General features: G+C 41.5%; 1 protein-coding gene across 7 annotated transcripts in view; it reads left to right on the top strand.

Moving 5' to 3' along the window:
- FNDC3B (fibronectin type III domain containing 3B) overlaps nucleotides 1-21,705 on the top strand; it is a 336,800-nt gene that overhangs the window by 82,166 nt on the left and 232,929 nt on the right. For 6 of the 7 annotated variants that reach the window (XM_078069227.1, XM_036075642.2, XM_036075643.2 and 3 more), the window contains one exon: nucleotides 14,889-14,964. In XM_078069227.1, the coding sequence (XP_077925353.1) occupies nucleotides 14,889-14,964 (76 nt within the window). Of the gene's footprint in view, nucleotides 1-14,888; nucleotides 14,965-21,705 lie in introns of those variants that run through there. The other variant, XM_078069238.1, reaches the window with a different exon arrangement.

Raw genomic sequence — 21,705 nt, 5'->3', positions numbered from 1 at the left:
CGCAGTAAAAATAATACATAGACACACAGGAAGAAAAGATGGGATAGTTCTCCATCTACATGTGTTAAGACATATGTTTGAATAACCATTTTCATGTTGGCAGACTTTTCTCTCACTCTCTTTTTTTCTTTGTTCAAATGATTGATTTTAAAAATAGGATCATATAAAAATGATATATGTTACACTCCAAACAAGACAATAGTGAGCAAGCGGCATAAAATTAATAACATGAATCTTTAAGTTCCAAAGACCTGTGTGAAAAATCAATAGCCTGCCGAGGAGCCAGCTGCTGAAGCCACACAGTATTGTATGGAGATAATTCTGGGTTTCTTCAGACTACATTTATTTCCCTGTTTAAATTGGGATTGGCCAGAACTAGGTGCCTCTTAGTAATTTTCCAGCCAGCTCTACCTTTAGAATAAATTGAAGCTGAAGCTGTAGTGGGCCTCCAGAAAAAAACCAGAATTCATATGCCCCTTTAGTGTTCATTCCGACATCGGTGTTGCTTCTCAGCCCTGGGCCTTTTTCCTTAATAGGAGACCATCAGATCAGATCATTGCTGGGGGGGGGAGGGGGGGGAGACTGTGTTTTATGGGCAGCAGGTGTGTTTAGCATGATCATTAATTAGAATAATTTGACCCTGCCGCTCCTAGATCCACTCTTTATTGTCCATTCCTTACTCCTTGCAGTAGAGTAGGTGTGCATTTGGATAAAATGGACAGCCTGAATTTAGGGAATTACTTCGTTAAGGGTTTCTGCTTTGCAAATAACTGGGCGGTTAAATGGAGACAGCACGGAGCTGGAGCAGACTGGTCTAGCTTTGGGGGCAAGGAGACTAGAAATACCATCAGTAAAGCTGTTATCAGGGTTCCATTCCTATTATTTTCAAGAAATGGTAATTAAATGGTGTGAGCCAAACCTTAGATTTGGAGAGAAATGGACTTGTGCTTGTTACCTGGTTACGTTACATGACTTAATTTTTAAGAGGCGTTGTTACAATGTTCTTGTGTTTTCTAAGTAGTTAGAAAAATGTAGCACTGACTGAAACGTATTACTACTTCAGTTTTTAGTATATGTGCTGCTGAAGCGAGCACCGTATTACTACTTCAGATGAAAGTTTCTTTGGTCTTTGTATTGGATTGTCCTAGTCCATGGGAGAAAGAAACCTTGACACACTGAAGCGTGTGATTCGGTTAGTGATGTGGTTTGGTAGCTGAATTGGCCATAGTTGTGCACCTTGTACGTCTTTTCTGATTTCGCTATTTTAATTTTTGTTTTATATAGTCAGAATGGGTCTATTTGAGACCCATCTTCTCATTACCTCGCAAAAAGTCCATATAAAAAGCATCCTTAAAAAATGTCTGTTTATTTATAATTTATTTGGTGACTTTAGTCATTTAGACTTTAGAGCAAAAATAAAAGTAATATAAAACACGAATATAATATTAATTACGAAGGAATGGCATCCATATTTTTCTTTTGGGGATTGTGATGGGAAATCAGACCGTAGGCTTATGTGTGCCTTGTCTGTGAATAGTACCAGTCTTAAAGACCCAGGGAGTCTCCATGGAGGGTAGAGTTGGGTGATGGAGGACATTATCCTTTAATAGATGGTTGTTCACATCAAGTTTAGTTCTCAAGAGTCTCCATTTTTCTCGTTTTTAAAGTGGTTTTCTCAGGGTCAGGCACTGAAGAGTTTTCCCATTTTTTTATCGATTGCCCCTGCACATCATGTTTCTTCAAGGGGCCTTGGAACTTTAAAGAGCCTCCCATAAGGAGACTTGAAGGGAGACACCACACCAGGTGTGTGCTGTTTCTTGGGAAGGAGGCAGTGGCTCATTTTCTATTACAACACCAAGGATAAAAGATTCCGTAAGGTTGCCTCTTCCAGAAATTTCAGGGCCTTAACAATGTATAAGATTCATTAGAGGTCAGATGTTTGACAGTGAAAGAATTCTAAGTGTCTGAGTTTTTGGCATTTACCTGAGACCTAAATGTTACTCTGTAAGCTTGCTGATCACCAGCAGGCTTTTGGTCTCCACTTTTAGTTGAGTGGTTATTTGTGGGCAGTAAGTTGAGTTGTTGGAAAGAATGGCTTTTATATGATATTTTGATTTCTTTGTTCCCTCTGTGGTGGAGGGAGTGCGTAATAACTGTTTAAGGGCTTATGAGGTGCTCGGAATGATGCTAAGCACTTATATACATCATTTCATCCAGTAATCATACAGCCCGTAAGGTGGTGATCGTTCTTACACACACAACCGGAGGCAAGAAAGGTTAAGTACTTCCACCTTGCAAATCACAGGACTGGGATTTGAGTCCATTTAGAACCTCCCTTCCTGGAAGGGTAGAGTTGCTTGGGTTGGGCGTATCTCATTGTCTCATTCAGGTAAACAGTCAGGAGAGATTTGGGGGATTTGGGGACTGGGTTTTGCCTGATGGTAAATTATAAAAGTTCATGGCGAAGACTCTTCCTGTTCTATGATCTTCACATTAGCTCTGGAAGGTGGCAGTGATTCTGGATCTGGAGCTTCTGAAAATCGCCAACCAGGTGGTGGTGGTGGTGGTGGTGGTGGTGGTGGTAGTGGTGGGGTCTGAGGCCTGGAGGCACGGGTTGAGTTTGGAGGAGTTGGGAGTGAAGTCATCTGAGGCCCAGGTCACTGGAACTCCTCCCTTTCTTTCCTTAGGGGAATAGTTCTTTCCCTGAGATTAGCAGCGAGGGAGTGGTTCCCTCTGGGGTCAGCAGCTTTGGACCAACACGGTGAGCCAAGACATGGTGAGCAGGAGTTCCTTGACCCCGCCCACCCCGGGAGCTAGGAGATGACCTTTTGGTCTGCCTTCCTTTCCTCCCAAACCCCGCCTTTCATTTTCATTCAAAAATTACATCACCCCAGAGGCACAGTTTTTGTGTCTGAAGAAATCTTAAAAACTCACTGGAAGACTTGAACCTATTAGCTTGTTTGTTTTTCATCCTGAATTTATAATTATGTCTCAAGTAATGCCAAAATTACAAGAAAAAAAAACTACCCTAAGTTTGTCCTTCAAAGAGAAAAGAAAATGGCCACTTGGCTACGTGAGCAGTTCTTAATCTCTCACCTCTGCTGCTGCTTGTTCTCAGGGGGAATACAGAATTAAGTGTCCTGCAGTATTTGTACCATAAGCCATGACACCACACCCGTTCGCTAGCCAGTTCCTCGTTTTCTTTGTTTGAGATTGATGAAGGGCTGCTTGGACTTTGTCTCTCCTCAAGATGTTAATTGCATGTTTCAGAATCATGTGTTCTGTTAAAAATCACTTACGCATAGCCTTGGAAAGAGAACTGGAGGCCGGGAGTTGCTTCAGGGGCGCAGAATATTGTTGTGGAGGCCTTGGGAAATAAATCTTAAGAGTTAGTTCATTTACCACCAAGACATATTTAGTCAGTGTATATAAACAAAAGAAGTCACAGTGTGCCTGGACATTATTTGTCCCAGATGGAGTTTAAACTTGGCTCCTTATCCTGCACTGATGTCATGGCGCATAAACGGGCCCCGAATCAGAGCTGCACACAGAATCCTCTGTGTACTTGTGTGTGCTGAGGGCGGGTGAGGAGAGGGGCGGCGCTGGCCGGAAAATCTTTGTCACATTTTTCCTTCGTTGTCTGCAGAGACTAGTGTGTCAGTCCTGAATTTGGACTTGGTGCAGAGTGAGGGAAGAATTGGAATAATCTGTTCATTTGTACAAATCGGTATGTGTGTGCACCCAGGGATATCATCATTCCAAGACCCGAGAGTCCAAATGCGCGCCTGCTTTCCAACAGTTGCTTGCAAAGCTCTGGTACTAAGATCTGGAAAGGAAAATCTTAAAGCATTGCCTTTTTGAAGAGCGTTTTCAGTCTGTTTGTCTTGAAACCTCAAGTCTGGACAGTTTCTTTAAACTTTTTAATGGTCTTAAGTATCCAGCTGTATAATTCTGTTTTCCTGGAATGTATGGTGGATAACCTCTCAAGCTCCTTGCTTAAGTGTTTAAAAAGGCAAATGTCTGATGCTCCTTAGAGAATCTGGCCAAGTTTAATTCTTCCTGTGTGCATTGAGAAGGCAGCTTGGGCCAGAAAAGGGTCTTCTGGAGTTCTGAGCAGTTAGTAGGAAATTTCCACATACTGTGGTGTTACTTTATTACATTTTATTGCTGACTTTCATTATGATAATCTTAATTAGAGGTGTTTCCAAGTAATTCAGACCATTTTGTGTAGATGTAAAGGGCTTAGATTTCAGGACTTCTGTGAATGGATTCCAAAGTCACTATTGTTGCCTGAATCCACGGAAGCTGAACAGACACTGGAATGCAAATGAGGTGGGAGGTGAACCTTTAAGGAAAGCACTACTTTTTTTTTTTTTTTAATACTCTCTCTTTAGAGGCCCCATTTTTTTTCTTAGAGATTGGTCACTGGTAGAAATTTGAAGAAAAAGAATTAATATTTATTGAGCACATATTATGTGTGAGGCCTTGTACCAGAGCTGCATTAGGGTTGTTCTTTCCCTTGAGTGCACATATGAGGTATTAGCTCGTTTTCGGTTTTTTTTGGGTTTTTTTTGTTTTTAGATGGGCACCTACGGGGATGAGAAAGTTAAGTGCCCTGTGGAGCAGAGCCAGACTCACCTGCCACCTGTCCGATTTGCTCTTCTCACTGTACAGCTTGGTTATCTTGGTTGATTTTTTTTAAACTCTAGAAGTCAGAAATGAATTGAAATTAAAATAGGATTAGCAGAGAGTGACTTAACTACTCAGTATTTACAGTCTGCATGTTATTTAGAAGACAGCTCTGGCCTGAGCTTCATTTAATTTTATCTCAACATATAGCATGGCAGGAAAAGATACTTAAACATGTAGAAGGAATATGTGCTATTAAGTATTCATTTTTAAAAAAATCTTTAAAATGCTTAAGATTGTTTTTTTTTAATTTAAAGATGGCATTGTAGGTGGTATGGTTTTGTCTAAAAATCTGAGTCCTTAACTTATGCTTCAAACCTTTTTGTGTATGTACAATATGATAAAAGGCAAACTTTAACTTCAAGATTTAAAAAATGAATTAGCTAGTTTGAAATGGAATTATTTAGGAATCAGAAAGTAGATGTTTTGGGGATATGATTAACTTTGGACCCTTGAAAATGAGTAATGGTTCTCCTTTGACTCTGAATTATATCTGTTTCCCCACTATCCTACCAGTCCTACTAGGCCTTCTTTGCTTGTGGTGCACAAACTGATGAAAAACATGCTAGGTGGGCAACCTAATCCACTGTGACCGCCTGGGGAGTTGACTAGAAACAAGGGAAGGAATGCTAGGTTGGCTCTTGGGCTTAGCTTTTTAGAGTAAAGGCCAAGAACCCAAAGAGAAGAAATAAAGGCCAGAAAAAGTTCAGGAGGAGGAGGAGGCACAAGATGGGGGCAGACTCTGGAGGCCTATCGATGGTAGCAGGGTAGAAATGGAAGCGGCAGAATCACAGACAACACAACTAGAGTGACCCGAAATAGGAAAAAATGAAGTAGTTCTGGCTCGCGGAACCATAGACATTACTACACCTCCATAATCTCAGAACCTTCGGTGTTGGTGAGGAGGTAGGGCAGAGCTTGTCTGCAGCAGACCCTGTGACCTGGCTCACCATACTGTTATTTTTGAAAACTTAAACTCTGAACAGCATAATCTTTGAATTACGTCACAGGTGGATTTTTCATTAACCTCTCTACTGCTCTCCGTGTGCCCAGTGTCTCCCACCTCAGTTGGAGTTACTCACTGCTATCAGAGTCCTCTAGTAATGTTGCTTTCTCCCCTGGGAAATATTACCGCTCACAGGATAAAGTCCAGACTTCTAAGTGGGGCGCACAGAGGCTTTTCCTAGGCGGCCCTGCTCCGCAGTCTCACCTTTGCCCCTCTGGACCAGGCGTATGCCATTAGGGCCAGGTCAGATTCTTTTTGTTTTTTTAAGATTTTATTTACTTTTGTGTGTGTGAGAGAGAGAGAGAGCGAGAGAGAGAGTGCGCCTGAGCACGAGGTGGGGTGAGGCAGAGGGAGAAGCAGGCTCCCCGCTGAGCTGGGAGCCCGATGTGGGACTCGAGATCATGACTTGAGCTGAAGGCAGATGCTTAACCGACTGAGCCACCCAGGCGCCCCCACGTCGGAATTCTAAACTCATCCTACAGTCCAGGCCTCTGTGTGTTTACTCAAGCAGTCGTTGTTTGGCTTACCCGCTTGCAGTCTCTCACGCCTGCCTTAAATGTCATTCCCAACGGTAACTTTCCCTGATTTCTCACTGCTTTCTTCAGTTTCCATAGCTGTTAGTAGCAAATAGTCATATTTTATTACAGTTCATTGTGTTTTCTACCCTTGTACCAACACACAAATGAGTAGGATGTCCTCTTTCTCATCTTAATATCACTAGTGCTTTATAAAGTGCCGGGCACACAGTAACTACTCAGCAAATGTTTTTGAAAAATCAAGGCTTCAATAATTGCATTAGGCATTGATTTAAATAAATTTCATGCATGGAAAGTCAAGGGTTGAATAAGTGAAAATATACTGTATAATGGTGGGGAGGGGGAGTCCTCACTGTTCTGGAAAATCCTTCCCAAACCCTAGCATATGACCTATTTGTATTCACTTCTGATTTGATGTTGGTGGGTATAAGCTACCAGGCAATAGTAGTGTTAATTTTAAACGATTGAAAAAGTATAGTGATATAGGAACGTCAGCTGTACAATATTGAATGACACAATAGTGGGAACTGATTTCCTGTCATTTATAAGCATGAGAACATTCTTCATGGACACATTATTTCTTGATTATGTCTTAGGGAGAACAGTGTTAAATGAACGACATGGCCAACATTGAAATAGGTTTAAAAAATACTAGAATATTGGGAATATAGGCAGTTAAATGTTTCTTCACTGACCTGGCCTTGAGATTCTGATAGTAGAGTTGTTTAGGTTCAATGCATAGCTTAACCAGAGGTGCATGACATGAAGTACCACATCAACGTGGATCATGTTACTCTTTCTCAGCCAATCGAAACTAGACATGAGGTAGCTGGATCTGAATGGTAGGAGACATTTTAGATTCAGTGTGCAAAAAGCACATTCAGGGTAGGGCTGGCTAGGTGAAAAGTAGCCTGAACTGCTCATTCCCCATCAGTGTGGCCAGAGCCCAGCCTGTGAACATGGGGTGCGTTGATGGAATTGAGGAGTAAAAGGGGGTGGTATCTCACCTGATGGACATTTTTGACAAGGATTAACCCTGAAGTGGTATTGACAAGAACCAGATTTTGTTCTCAGTGAGCATAATTTTCAGCTAAAGGAAGAAGAGTTACAGTTTTGGTACTGAGAGCTGTGTGAAAAATGTATTTAATAAAATGAAAATTATTTAAGTAAACGTCATGGTGCTTCAAATGCACAAGGGTATTTGGTAGCTGTTACTTTTAGCCAGGGAAAACTATACTTAAGCTTACATAGAATTTTGGTCTTTTATGTTCTTGGTTTTTATCTTGAAAGTCCTGTAGTTGGAACCTTAGACTCTGGCATTTGTGGCTCTCTTAAAAGAGGCTTTTAACCTAGTTTTGGCCATCTATATTACATTTTGCATTTTTTCCATTTAAGTTAAGGCTATATTTTTATTCTTAGCAAACAGCAGCTCTTTTTGTAATAGAATCTCTTTATTCAAGGCAGTATACAATTAGAGTAGAAATGTATGACTTCTTACAAGCTGCCATTGTTTTCTCTTTATAGCCCTTACCACTATCTATAAATGTTTTATTTTTGTTTAAACTCTACCCCCGCACTACCCTTCTTCATCCTGTGTAAGTTCTGTTTGTCAGCCTGAGGTGGGCAGAACTTTGTATTATCTAAGGCTCTATTCCCTGTGCTTAGAGGAATGTGTGACCCATTCTGGTCAGTCATTGATATTTGCTAAATTAATAGAGATATCATAGTAATTCTGAGGACGCTTGTTTCATGAAATGGGCTTTTTGAACTCTTTTTTTTTTTTTAAAGATTTTTTTTTTTTTTTTTTTTTATTTGAGAGAGAATGAGAGACAGAGAGCATGAGAGGGAGGAGGGTCAGAGGGAGAAGCAGACTCCCCGCTGAGCAGGGAGCCCGATGCGGGACTCGATCCCGGGACTCCAGGATCATGACCTGAGCCGAAGGCAGTCGCTTAACCAACTGAGCCACCCAGGCGCCCCTTGAACTCTTTAGAATGTATAGATTTTCAGGCACTGGCGTGATTTCAGTGCATAAAAATGTCCTCCTTGGCTTGTCTGATTTCTCTTCCCTTGGTTACCTATTAATCCATTCCTGTCTTTTGTTTTTAATCATGGGTGACTTTGGGAAGCATAGATGCTAATAGATGCCATTGTCCCGGAAGTCCTCTTTCATTTTTCTTATGCTTACTGTTGGGCCACAAGAAGTGGCATCTAGTGATTGTGATAGTCCATGATTAGCTCCTTGGTCGTCTTAGGATTCGAGGGGAATTCAAGGACTTGACAAGGACTTTATGAGAATAAACCTTGCTCGGTATAAAAGCCACTGTTGGTTGTTAGTTAAGGGTTCCCTTACCACCCAACTGTCATATTGGGAGCTATGGACTCTGGCTCAGGGAGTGGGCTTGGATTTCCTAGAACAGATCTTGTCCTCACAGCATGTCTTGGAGACATGCCCTTGACCCAGTGAAGTGAGTTCTCTCTTTATAGCTGTTTATTAAAGTTACCTTCATAAAGAATTGACTTTGTGAAGCCCATGCCTATCAGAGGGGGGAATCTGTGTAATAGAAGAGAAGAGCCTGCGTTTTGGTCAGATGGGGCTGGATTCCAGTGCTCACTCAGTCATTTTGTAGTTTTGTGACTTCAGACAAGTCACTTAGCCTCTTTAAGCCTCAGTTCCCCATCTATATAATCTGGTTAATAATACCTACCTGGCAGACCATGGGGGTGTTTAATAATAGCTGTGTAGGGGCACCTGGGTGGCTCAGTCATTAAGCGTCTGCCTTCGGCTCAGGTCATGATCCCGGGGTCCTGGGATCGAGTCCCACATCGGGCTCCCTTGCTCAGCAGGAAGCCTGCTTCTCCCTCTCCCACTCCCCCTGCTTGTGTTCCTGCTCTCGCTATCTCTCTCTCTGTCAAATCTTAAAAAAAAAAAAAAAATAGCTGTGTATATAATCATTGTAGAAAAAAAGCTGTTGAAAGGAGTTGATAAAGTAGCCTGCATCATTCTGAGTTTAAGAGATATGTAATGGTCTGTTGAGGGCGACAGCTTTTGAACCTTCCATTCTCTGAAGACATCAGAATACTAAAAATTTTGGAAGCATTGGAGTATTTTTGCTCCTTGCTTCAAACTGAACAGGTCTGTGGGGGACCTGTCTGGCTCAGTTGGTGGAGGGTACGACTCTTGATCTCAGGGTTGTGAGTTTGAGCCTCGCGTTGGGTGTTAAAATCTTTAAGAGAGAGAAAAAATAAACTGAACAAGTCCTAAAGCCCAGGAAGAAACAAAATAAGACTATTTTGTCCTACCAGTGTTGAAGAGAGCAACAGCTTCAATACCATGTGTGTCCCTGTGCCTTGACCCAGTGTGCAGGTCCTTCTAGAGGCTTCCTGGTCTTATGTGTGTTTTTCCTCTCAGCTTTGGAGTCAGGCTTCAGGTAGGACAGGTGAGCAGATGAGACAATCAATACTTCCCATCATCTTCTAGTACCTTTCTATTTTACCTGCCACATTTTAATCTTGGGGCATTTTCTTTGTGTATATTATTACCACAAAGATAATTATTGGTTATATATAGCTCATCTTCTCCCTTTTCCTGATTTGGAGCAAAGGGAGGGGACTCAGAAAACATATGATGCCCACTTTTCAGTTTTCTGGAGACCAGCTCTGGTCTCTAGCCCAGGCACCAGGGTCTCAAAGGTGTGTATTGATGGATGGTTTGGGCCTTCGAGGGCCTGACTGGAGCTTGCCAGGATTTCTCTGGAGTTCGGGAATCTGGAGTGTGTGTGTGTGTGTGTGTGTGTGTGTGTGTCCAGAAAAAAAGTGCTATTATTCCTCTCATATAATCAGAAGTCACTTTTTAAAGTTATTAGATATTCTTGGGGCACCTGGGTGGCTCATTCGTTAAGCATCTTTCTTTGGCTCAGGTCATGATCCTGGAGTCCTGAGATTAAGCCCCCAGTCAGGCTCCCTGCTCAGTGGGGAGCCTGCTTCTCCCTCTCTGTCTCCCGCTGTTCTCCCCCCCCCCCCCAGTGCTCGCTCGCTCTCTCTCACTCTCTCTCAAATAAAATAAAATCTTAATTATCTATTCTTGGATAGAATCCTTCCTTATGTGGAACTCTTCTGCAGCTTTTAGGTTATATCATTTTTTCCCCCTAAAGATATCTGTTGGGTAATCTTAAATGCTGGCTGCAAGTGAGAAGTGTTCATTTATACATAACACAGTTAAGAGTAAGACAAGCCTCACCGAGTGTGGCAAGTGGAAGAAGCTCCCCAAATGGAACAGGGTCCCCTCTCCTGGCGTGGTTTGTATCTTGAGCGTCTGGCTATTGGATTTAACTTTTAAGAAAACTGCAAATGTTACGTTCCATCTTTGGTCAGTCAGTACTGTTTTCCCAGCAGAAGCTTTAGTGATGGGCACATACATGGCAGTGGCTGTTTGGTCAGGGGGCTGGGGATTTTTTTTTGAGGCGTAAATTAGGAATTTGCCTCCAGGAATGGTCTTAGATACCATTGATCTGGTTAATCAGCCACCCACAATTTAAATTGCAATAGTAGCTTTCCTTTTCCTCCTCTAGTTAGATTTATACCTTTAAGGAAGGATCTGTTGACACCTGTTTCAATAATCTTGTTGGGCAAAGCTTTCTCACGATGCTGTTTTAGCCTTTTGCTTAATTACATCAATCCTACCTCTTGTTTTATTGTTTAAGATTTTGGAAGAATGGTCACTTATTTTTCATTAATTTTTGACAAACTTGCCTCTGGTTATTTTGGGTTGTTTGGTTCCTTTAGCTGTAACAGATTTGAAACTGATCTGATGAAGCAAGCATAGCCTGAAGTATGCTCTTATGATTTGATTAACACGGTTCCATTTTAGCATCTCTGGAGGAGAATCTATCAGTGGTTAAAATCTTCCTCTGACGAGACACAGAATGCAGCATGAATTGTTTTAATGCTGACTTTGGAAGAGCAGGAAATGGTTAGCGAGTGGACAAAAAATGATGAGGTTCGGACGGTGATAGGATGTTTTACGTTCTGCATTTATGAGAACTTGTAACAGTTATGTCTGCCTTGTGGCTAGAGAGAGAAAGGAGGGAGGGAGACAGAGTGGGTGAGAGGGGGGAGAGAGTGAAGGGCAGGCTGCTATGATAGGAAAGGTTAAGCGCCAGGGAGCCTGCCAGGGTGTGACTCATGCGCCTCAAGGCTGGGTGATGCAAGGCACGCTTCTGACTTCTCATTCATGTCTGTTGTCAGGGACAAGATCACTGGGCTGGTGTGTGTCCCAAAACTTTGTTATCTCTCCTTTATTGACAGTGAAAACAGCAAGGTGGTCAGTCGACCTCAGTATAATAAAATGCTTTCTTTTAAAAATAACTCGGTGCCAAGATGAATATGGGTTGCTCAAATAATGACTTTTGCTCTTACTAAGAAAAATTGATATTGGGACGCAGGAGATTTGCCTGGTTTCTGAGGTAACTTGGTAGATTATAATCTGGTTGCCATAGCAACCCAGCAGCAGGGAAAATTACAGGAACGAAACATTTGAAGAGAGGTATTTTAGTAGGATGCTTAAAAGCTCTTTACCTATCATCTTTCCCCACTGAAGAAGCAGGGTGGGGTTCAGGAATTGGCCTCCGTAAGCAGAGAGGGGATGGCATAAATGGCTTTTGGAGGCTTGGAATTGTGGCCTGGTGTCTGTGACCGCTAAGGAATCATTATAGACACTTTTCATGCAGTGTGAGGAGCAGGTAATGTGACAGAATCTGGAGCGTACCCCAATTCAGAAATCCCTTTTCTTGCCTGGAACTTTCCATAATACTGGTGAATTGTACTTTCAGGACCTGCATTCAGGACACGCTGTGTGACAATTATGAGAGCGGTGGAGGAGAGAGTACATGAATTTGGGATTGTCAGAGAGTATCTGGGGCATAGGCTTGATGTCCTTTGATTGTTTTTTTTTTCTCTCTAACTAATTAATTCTCCAGCCTGTATTATAGGTCTTATCCCCACAGGTTTCAACACAAGCAAATGATTTCTGCTCTATTATAGTAATGTTGGAATTGGTCTAAAGACTTTTTAAAAGACACAGATAATTCTCTTTATTGGAGTGTTTTTTTTTTTTATTCTATTGTAGTTATGTTCTATGTTTATGTAAAAATAAAGTTAAAACTATTTTCATGTTAGGAATGACTTTAAAAGCTCAGTTTCAAGAAAGCAATTGAAATGTTTTAATCACTCTGTAGAGATCTGAAGGGATTTCCTTTTGAGTTCTTAAAATGGCACAGTGTGTTTACATTGGTGAGAATTTGAATACTTAAGACTGAAAGATTATTGACACAGTTACTGTACAGGAAAAATAAATTGCCTTGAAACCACCGGTATAATTCAAGATAATGAGAAGCACCAGGGATGAAGCTTGGGTGGCTTTTTCCTGAATGATCTTGTTTTCTCCAGTTAATGCATTTCCTGATTTAAATAATTTTAATATCCCAACAGTGTCTCCTGTGGTGAATTAGTAGAAGAAGCAAAATACATGGATATTAAAGGTTTAGGTTTTAAAAATGAAACGGCTTTGATCTCAAACATTTTTACAGAACAGAAATTACGGTACATACAGTAAAAAAAGTTGACCTTAAAAAAACAGTTGACCTTTTAAATGGAATATTATGAAAGCTTAATTTCTAAGTTAAAATTTTTGTTTGCAGTGTTTTTTGTTGTTCGCAATGGTTTTCCTTGTGTTTTACGACTTTCATTCATTTAGTAGAAATAGTTATTAAGCACTTATTCTAGGCCGGGTATAGTTTTGAGCACTTGACTTTATGCCAGATCTTGTCCTTACAGAGTCCATCTCAAAGAAGCAAAGACAGACCCTAGAATAGCTGCTTAACTAATTGGAGTTGTAAATTCTAGGAAGGAGGAGTATAGGTGTGTGGGCGCGTGTGCCTGTGTTAGAGCATACAGTGGGAGGCCCAACCTGTCCTGAGAAGCAGATGCCACTTCTTAAGGTGACAAGAGTGAATAGGCATTGGTCACTCAGGGAAGGAGTAAGGTGGGTGGCAGGCAGAGAAGAAGGACAGGGAAACCATTACAGGTAGAGGGAACGGTATGCTTGATGGTTTCGATGCAGGGAGGGACAAGGCTTGCTCCAAGAATGCTAAGGTGAATGTGACACTCAGCATCCTTCCAATTTCCAGAAATGTACGGTCATTATTTTAATAGGGTTAACCTTGCACATGGTGATTTTTTTTAACTACAGTTTTTATTTTTCTATTTTTTATTTATTTATTTATTTTAAAGATTTTATTTATTTGTTTGACAGAGAGAGACACATCCAGAGAGGGAACGCAAGCAGGGGGAGTGGGAGAGGAAGAAGCAGGCTTCCCGCCGAGCAGGGACCCCAATGTGGGGCTTGATCCCAGGACCCCGGGATCATGACCTGAACCGAAGGCAGACGTTTAACGACTGAGCCACCCAGGCGCCCCATTTTTTTATTATTTTTTAAAGATTTTATTTATTTATTTGACAGAGACACAGCGAGAGAGGGAACACAAGCAGGGGGAGTGGGAGAGGGAGAAACTGGCTTCCCACCGAGCAGGGGGCCCAGGACCCTGGGATCATGACCTGAGCTGAAGGCAGATGCTTAACGACTGAGCCACCCAGGTGTCCCTTAACTACAGTTTTTAAACTTGGATTACATCCTTTGATTTATATTTAGATATAAATTAGTGATGTTTCTTTCTGTTACCTATAGGAACTAGATGAGATCTAAAACTGAGGCTCTTAAAAGAACATACTTTGCCATTGCTGTGCATGGTCTAGTCTTGGAAGTTGTCTACTTATATTAAATATTAGGGGTGCCTGGGTGGCTCAGTCGGTTGAGTGTCCGACTCTTGGTTTCGGCTCGGGTCATAATCTCATGGGTTGTGGGATTGAGTGCCTTGTGGAGTTCCTTGCATCAGTGGGGAGTCTGCTTAAAGAGTCTCTCCCTCTGCGCCTCCCCGACTTGGTGTATGCTCTTGCATGTGCTCTCTGTCTCTCATAGTTAAATAAAATTTTTAAAATAAATATTAATGTTCACTGACATTTAGATAATAGATTTTAAAATTTGAGTGTTTGAGGCCTGTTTATAATATTATTATTCATTTATTTTATAGTGTTTATTATTATTTCCAGAACTTATACAAATACTTTATTTTCCAAACATTTTTCTTATCAGTTGCCTTCTTTTGTTACACAGTAGAATCATATGACCAAAGTCAGTAATGGACACTTGGGAAGAATATGCTCCATGGTGTTTGGCCAGAGCCACGTTTCTCTGTGCCATTTTCCTTTATAAGCAGAGTTTCTGGTCTACTTTCTTCTCGATTTCTTGTTTCTAAATTAGTGTAAGAAAAAAAGGAATTGTTGTAAAAGTAAAAAAAAAAGTTGAGCTTTTTAGGTACCTAGCATCATAACCAACGCAGGAGAATTCGCTGAGCTAAATTCAAATGCATGTACTCACCCTGCTCAGAGCCGAGCCAGGTCTAAGACCGATCCTAAGTTTTGTGTTTATACGGGATTCTGTGCCACATACATCCTGTCTAGTACATAAATTCAGGTAATAAAACTGTTGAAGAGAAACCCCAGATGCTTTGGTATGAAATTGAAATTAATGTGTTATTTTGCAGGTCATTCTTGTTCAAGTTAATCCAGGTGAGACTTTCACAATAAGAGCGGAGGATGGAACACTTCAGTGCATTCAAGGTAAGGAAATTCTTGTAAGCCTTCTAATCAAAGGAGTTTCTGTTTTATTTCTTGTTTGAAGGAAGAGTAAAGTTTTTCCTTGTGTCTTTATTTTCCAGAAGTAAAATTTATCTTGGATTTTTAAAAAACTTTTTAATCTTTCTATAACATAGGGTCTTGATGCTAATGTAGGCCTGTGATAAATAAAGGGACAAAGTTAAATACCTCTAGTATTCTGTTGACTTTTAAGTGAGTTAATTTAACTTGGGAAGGCTTGCAGTATCTTTTAATATATTATGGAATTTGGAAAATGTTGAGATTTTGAAGGACTTTAAATGTTCAATTGAGAACAACAAGAACTTTTTCAAATTAGTTCCAAAGTTTCAAATAAATACTGTGATGCTAACCAGATGATGTTTTTTGAGGTAAAATCTGTATTAAGTATCTGCTATTTGTTACTGATTAACAGATTACTCCAAAATTTAGGGGCTTATAACAACAACATGTATTATCTCACAGTTTTTGTGGGTCAGGAATTTTAGGCACAGTTTAGCTGTGTCCCATGGCCCTGGGCCTCTCAAGATCCCCAAATCCAGGTGTGGGCTAGAGCTGCCCTCCTTGCGAGGCATGTCTAAGGGTCAGTCTGTTTCCAGGCTTGCTTGAGGGGTTGTTGGTAGGATTTAGGTTTTTGTGTGCTATTGGCAGGAGGCTTCCCTCAGTTCCTTGCTAAATGGCTTCTCCATGAGACAGCTGGCTTTATCAGAGGAGCAACTAGAGGGCAAGGGGGCGATACTAGGTCCAACCCACTCAAGAAAGGGAATTTGCGCAGTGTAGGAACACCAGCAGGCGGGAATCACTGGCGGCCATCTTAGAAAACTGCCCATCATGGTCCACTCTCTGGGCATAATAATTCATGCCCCTCCATATGCAGAATACTCTCTTGAAAGTTCTCTAAATGTCTTATTGCATTACGGCATCAGCTCAGAGTCCAGAATCTTGTCATCTAAATAAGTTCCAGGTAGGTGACGTTCCTTGGGTATAGATCTTTAAGTATGGCTCCTAGGGCATTTTAGTTACATCCTGGTTGTATAATCCAGTGCTGCCTCTCTCTCGTTCACTTAGGAAAGTAGTGACTTAGGCCCTCTGACCCATAGGAAGCTCAGTCCAGATCTGTAGTTAGCCTGTAAACACTGCTGTGTTGGAGGGCACTGTTGGTGGTAGCTCTTTTTGGCAGTGATTGGGATTATAGGGCAAATGGCAAATTGGCGTGTAATGGAGTTCAATACTAGGTTATTGATTGGCCAAGACTCTGATCAGAGGCCTGTTTTAATTTTTGGACTTGCTCACCAATACATAAATGAAGGGAAATGCCCTTTATTTTTAGTTTCTCATAATGAGCTGCATGGAAAAAGGTGATTTTTCTACTGCTTTGTTTTAATAGCAGAGCATGCTGCTTTGTAGTTTTGCTACTTAATTTTGTTCCTATAGGTACAAAAACTAGGGAAAAAACTTTTACTTTTGGAGAAATGAGTGTATTTTGAAAGATTCAAGCCTAATGAATTTTAATTGCAGTTAGATAATCTGAAATGACTTAACTGTTTTATTAATGATTTTTACTGATTGCATTTCTCTGACCATTATGTTCCTGAAATTGATCTTTGGTGTTCTAAGCCATTTAAAAACTGAATCTAGTCTTTGGTGATGAATCATACAAAGAAACTTTCAGGTAAAAGAAGAGAGGAAATAATTATTTTAAAACAGTATGGGATATAGAATCTTCTACCTACTTGTAGTTCTATAATAAATGGATATTTTCAACAAATAAAACCTCAAAATCCACTCTTAAAAAGAATCATGCTATAGAAAAATTAGATAAAAAGTCATTTCACCTACATAGAATGAACCTGGTATTTTCAGTTAAGTAAGAAAGCATTTGAGCTTCTGATCATGGTAACATTGTGGAGCCCCATGAATTAATTGGCAGGTAGACTATGTTCTTCTACAACTGAGTGTGTGTAATAGAATCCATAAAAGCAAGTTGCTGAATAGATCTACATATATGAAATACACTTTTATGCAACCTGCTTTTATTGTTCTGCGTGCATGGGTGCATGTGTGCGCGCGCGCGCGCGCGCGCGCGCGCGCGCGTGTGTGTGTGCGTGCGTGTGTGCATGTGTTCATCAGGTTAGCCTCTCCCCACTTTTTTTTTCTTTTGAGTTCATGTCAGTAACTGGTGAATTCTGCAGGGAATGTTGCAAGTATAAAACTCTGTTCACAATGGGAGCTTTGTATTTATTCATGATGATACTTTGAGATAAGTGACATTAACACCCCTTCCAGTGATTTCAGAAATGCCTTTGACTAAAGCAGAATTGTGGAGCCATTTATCTTTGGCTTCCCCAGCCTTCCTATCCTTTGTTCTCTTCTGAACACCCAGATGCTATGGTTATCTCCATTTGGGGCGTGGTGGTACCTGGCCCAATTAATTGAAATGACACAGGATAGGATGCAAGGGACCAGAACAGGGAGCTAATTGGTTTGCTAGGGCTTGGGAAGCCCTGGGGCAGCGACAGGATGAACTGCAGGAGCTGGAAGGACCTGGAGTCCAGACCCACTGACTGTCACCATTGCATCATAGGCAGTCACTGAGCACCCCCCCCCACCCCGCCCCATATAAGCCTTCTTTTGAGTTCCAGTGTAAGTTAGTGAATGCTTCACTCCAGGTGGGTAGAGCATATTAACACAGAATGTGGGAATAGGGAATAGATTTGTAAATTCCAACACAAATTGTAACGTTATTATCCTTTCGCTGTGATTGACATCCCTAATACCTATTTAGCTCTTACGCTGTGCTTCCTATTCTCTCAGTTAATGGGTATGATAGATAAACATGAGGCTGAGGCCCATGGAGGTTCATTTACACACCTAAATTCACACAGTTAGAAGATGCAGAGTTGGGTTTTCATCCCTGGTCTCTCTGACTCTAGAGCATGAGCTCTTTATGTGTCCTGCTCTGTGTATACATCAGGGAACTCCAGTATTAGCACTCCATTCTCTTCGGGCATGTGACAAGAGCAAGGTGGGTTCCTATTCCTGCAATAACAGGATTCTGAGCAGGATACCAGCATGAGTACTCAGATGGCCAAGATCAAGTAGAGATGGTTTGCAGAGACTGGGTCTTTGGGATAAGACAGATGTCCTGTTACCAGAACTAAGAGCAGATAGTGTGACACAGGAGTACTGATTTAGAATTCCTTAAATTATTTCTGTCCCAAGTTAGGACGGGGCCCAGAGTTGTGGTGGGCTGAGCTTCTCGGTGGGGCTTCCAGCTCCAGCTGCTGTAAGATGAAGCATCCAGTGGGAGAGGACTGGTAATGGGGGAGGCAGTCTTCTTGCTTACCTTTTAAAAGCCTATTAGGAAAAGATCTGAAATTGAATCATATTGTAATGGGAACTTGTGAAAGAAGCATTTGCATTGTACTAGAGATTAAAGTGAAGAGAATGAAGCTCTAGTTGTGCTCTTTCAACCCCACCCAGCGGGTGGGGAGGTGGTGGTTTTGGGGAGGGGGGTGTGTGGGAGGAGTGGTGGTTGGAAGTGGCCTTTCTGGAAATTTTGAAGTCATAACCATTGCTTATACCACGATTGAAACGGTCAGTTTAATAACTTGGCTATTTCACCACTGCTATTTCAGCAGGTTAGGGATTGCTGCTAAGGGTGGGGGTGGGGGATTAGGGGTAGGGAGTTTAGCTGGTTGCGGAGTCTTCCTGGAAACTTTGAAATTACGCCATTTGAGGTCAACCGTCTTTACTTGCAGTCGAATTTGTTAGCCTACTAATGTTCTCTATAGGACGTTTCTGACGTCCTTAGACAGCAGAAGCTCACTGGGGTGCCATGAAAAGGCAGTTTGGAAATTCACAGCAAGTCAATATAAAGAATATGGTTACTCTGGGGAAAAAACAAGATTTTGTTTTCATGAGAATGTCCTTGGTGATAATGAAGGAAGAAAAACACAGGAAACCTACAATATGCTGTGAAAGCAGATTCATTTCTAATGGAATATTTCTCAATATTTTCCATGAAACATGAATCATAGGTCTTGAAGGGGCTACAAAAGGTCATAGTTTATTCTCACTTGGAGGCAGCACTGTACCTATGGCTTCCTAGACAAAAGATTTTTCTTTTCCTAGGCCAGATGAAAGTATAAAGAGCCAATTGTTAGGGGGGAAAAAAGGAATCTTAGCAATCAATATGAATTCTTGCCTTTGCTCAAATTCAGGAATTAATAGAGGGCAGCTGCGGGTCTGTCCCATTATTTTTCATATCCTTGTCTGGGCTGAGGTGCTGGCAACGCAGCCTTCCTTCCTGTCCACACATGCCATCTTGTTATCTGGGCCATTTCTCCATTCCCTGTAAAATCCTTCAGCCAAAACAAATACCACACTTCCTTTAGGGCTCCAGGTCTGTCTCCTCCGGGAGCCCTCCTAGACCACTCCATTCCATTTCGACCTCTGCTTTCCTGGAGGAGCAGGTAGAGGTGGCATTGTATATAACAGTCTGGTTATCTGTGTGGACCTTTCTTGAGCTCTTGAATTTGACTGCGAACCCAGTTGTGACCCAGTATCCTCACCCTGCCCACTGGCCCCGCAGCCTCTTAATAATTGCTTGACTAGATCCTTGACTGGCTCTGGCATCCCATCAGGTGTGGTGATCTTTCTTTTAAATATTGTGCTGGGAGCTTGAAGATGTTTAGTTCAATAACTTTTTCGTGGTCTCTCAAGTCTGCTAGAAGAACTTTCACATTTCCAAAATGTTGGATCATTGAAGCTAATCAGTTTCCTTTAGAGAAACATGTTTAGAATCTAAAGTACTTTCATACTGACCCAGTATTAAAACTGCAATTTTTATTTTTTAAATTTTTTTTTAAAGATTTTATTTATTCATTCGAGACACAGAGATAGCATGAGCAGAGGGAGAGGCAGAAGGAGAGGGAGAAGCAGGCTCCCCACTGAGCCAGGAGCCAGATGCAGGGCTCGATCCCAGAACCCTGGGATCATGACCTGAGCGGAAGGCAGACGCTTAACCATCTGAGCCACGCAGGTGCCCCAAAATTGCAATTTTTTTTTTAAAAAGATTTTATTAATTAGAGAGAGATGGGGCGGGGGGAAGGGCCATGGGAGAGGAAGAAGCAGACCCCCCCGCTGAGTAGGGAGCCCGATCTGGGGCTCCATCCCAGGACCCCGACCCGAGATCATGACCTGAGCCGAAGGCAGACGCTTAACTGACTGAGCCACCCAGGCACCCCCAAAACTGCAGTTTTTATTTGTGTGGTTTCTTTTTTTTAATTCGTGTTTTAAGACTTACATACAAACCGTGAGCCTGAAGAAAATAGATGGATGTCATGGTGATAGAAGAAAAAAGATTAAAGTAAAATGCTTGGGAAGTACCATTATTTTAATAAAAAATACTATTTGAAGATATGTAATTGCTGATGTTTTTTGCCTACAATAGACGCCTTTTACAAGATGTGGTTTACTCTGCTCACTTGTACTGAGTGGATTGAGACCTGGAAATGGCAGCAGAATGTGTGGTAGGAGGGGACTCAGAGACCGTAGCTTGGCTGCCATTAGAGCGTGGAACTTTTCTCTCCTCTCCTTCTTCTCCGCAAGCCTTCTTCAGCTTGTGTCGGATTCTCCTCCTGCCCCACTGAGTGTGGGAACTGTATTGTTGATGAACACCACGCTCTGCTCAGGGACTCTGTGAATGACACCATTGAGAGCGGTTCCACATTTCTGAATCTCCTCGTTTGTCTCCCACCTCCTCCCCTCTTTGTATGATTCAGCGTCCAGGCTGCCACAGGGACTTTAATGTTCCTTTTTTTTTTTTTTTTTGTAATTCCCTCATTTGGTACTTTAAGTGCATTTATTAGACTTGTTTGGCACATTAAAACACTGACCTGTCATTCTTGCTAAGAATTTGATGACAGGTCCTGGGGAACTCTCGTCTCCTGCTTTGTGTATGGAGAAATGACATGAATGGTGTCAGAACGAGGGTATAAGCTGAGGTAGACTATAATTTCACAAGCGAAGCTTCTATATGGTCTACTCCTTTAAAGCAGACTCTGCATATAAATAAGAAATTCTCATTTTACTGGCTTAAAACCATGGGAGAAGACCTGTGGCGAATGAAGTCTGTCTTCTAAGGTTGATTAGAACTCTTACCTTGGCTTACATCTGCAAACAAGGTTTTCATCAGAAATATTTGGGGTGGTTTGTATGTGAGTGCCTTACCTTCTTCTGAGTCTTTGCAAACTTTTATTACATTGTTATTTGACTGTATTTGTAGAATGTCTTATAAGTGGAAATATTTTTTTCTTATTAAAAGACGAGGATTTTGAGAGGTTCTTTTGCAACGTAAGAAACTGTCTTGAAGAGTCAACTTCTTTTGCAGTGGGGGAGGAGGGTGGTTTGTGAGTGATTGCTGAAATGTTATCGTGAAGAGTTGGGCCTCCCTTGAAAAGCTCTTAAAATTGCCCAGGCTAGCTCCAGTATCCTGTCTTATCTTTATGATTGATCCAAAACTGTATTTGGTGAGAGTTACTTCAGTCCTCCAGTGAGGTTCGAAGCTGGGAGGGTCTGAGTTTCTAGGAAAACTTTGAATTAACTCCATCAATTTGCCAGTTCATTTTATAGCTCTGAAATGGTAGCTTCAGGACAAAGCAGTCTTTTGCCTGGTGTGTGTGTGTGTGTGTGTGTGTGTGTGTG

The sequence above is a fragment of the Halichoerus grypus genome, chromosome 1 (genome assembly GCF_964656455.1).
Source record: "Halichoerus grypus chromosome 1, mHalGry1.hap1.1, whole genome shotgun sequence".
Taxonomy (NCBI): Eukaryota; Metazoa; Chordata; class Mammalia; order Carnivora; family Phocidae; genus Halichoerus; species Halichoerus grypus.
Note: the sequence above shows the minus strand (reverse complement) of the source record. Positions and strands in the feature narration are given on the sequence as shown.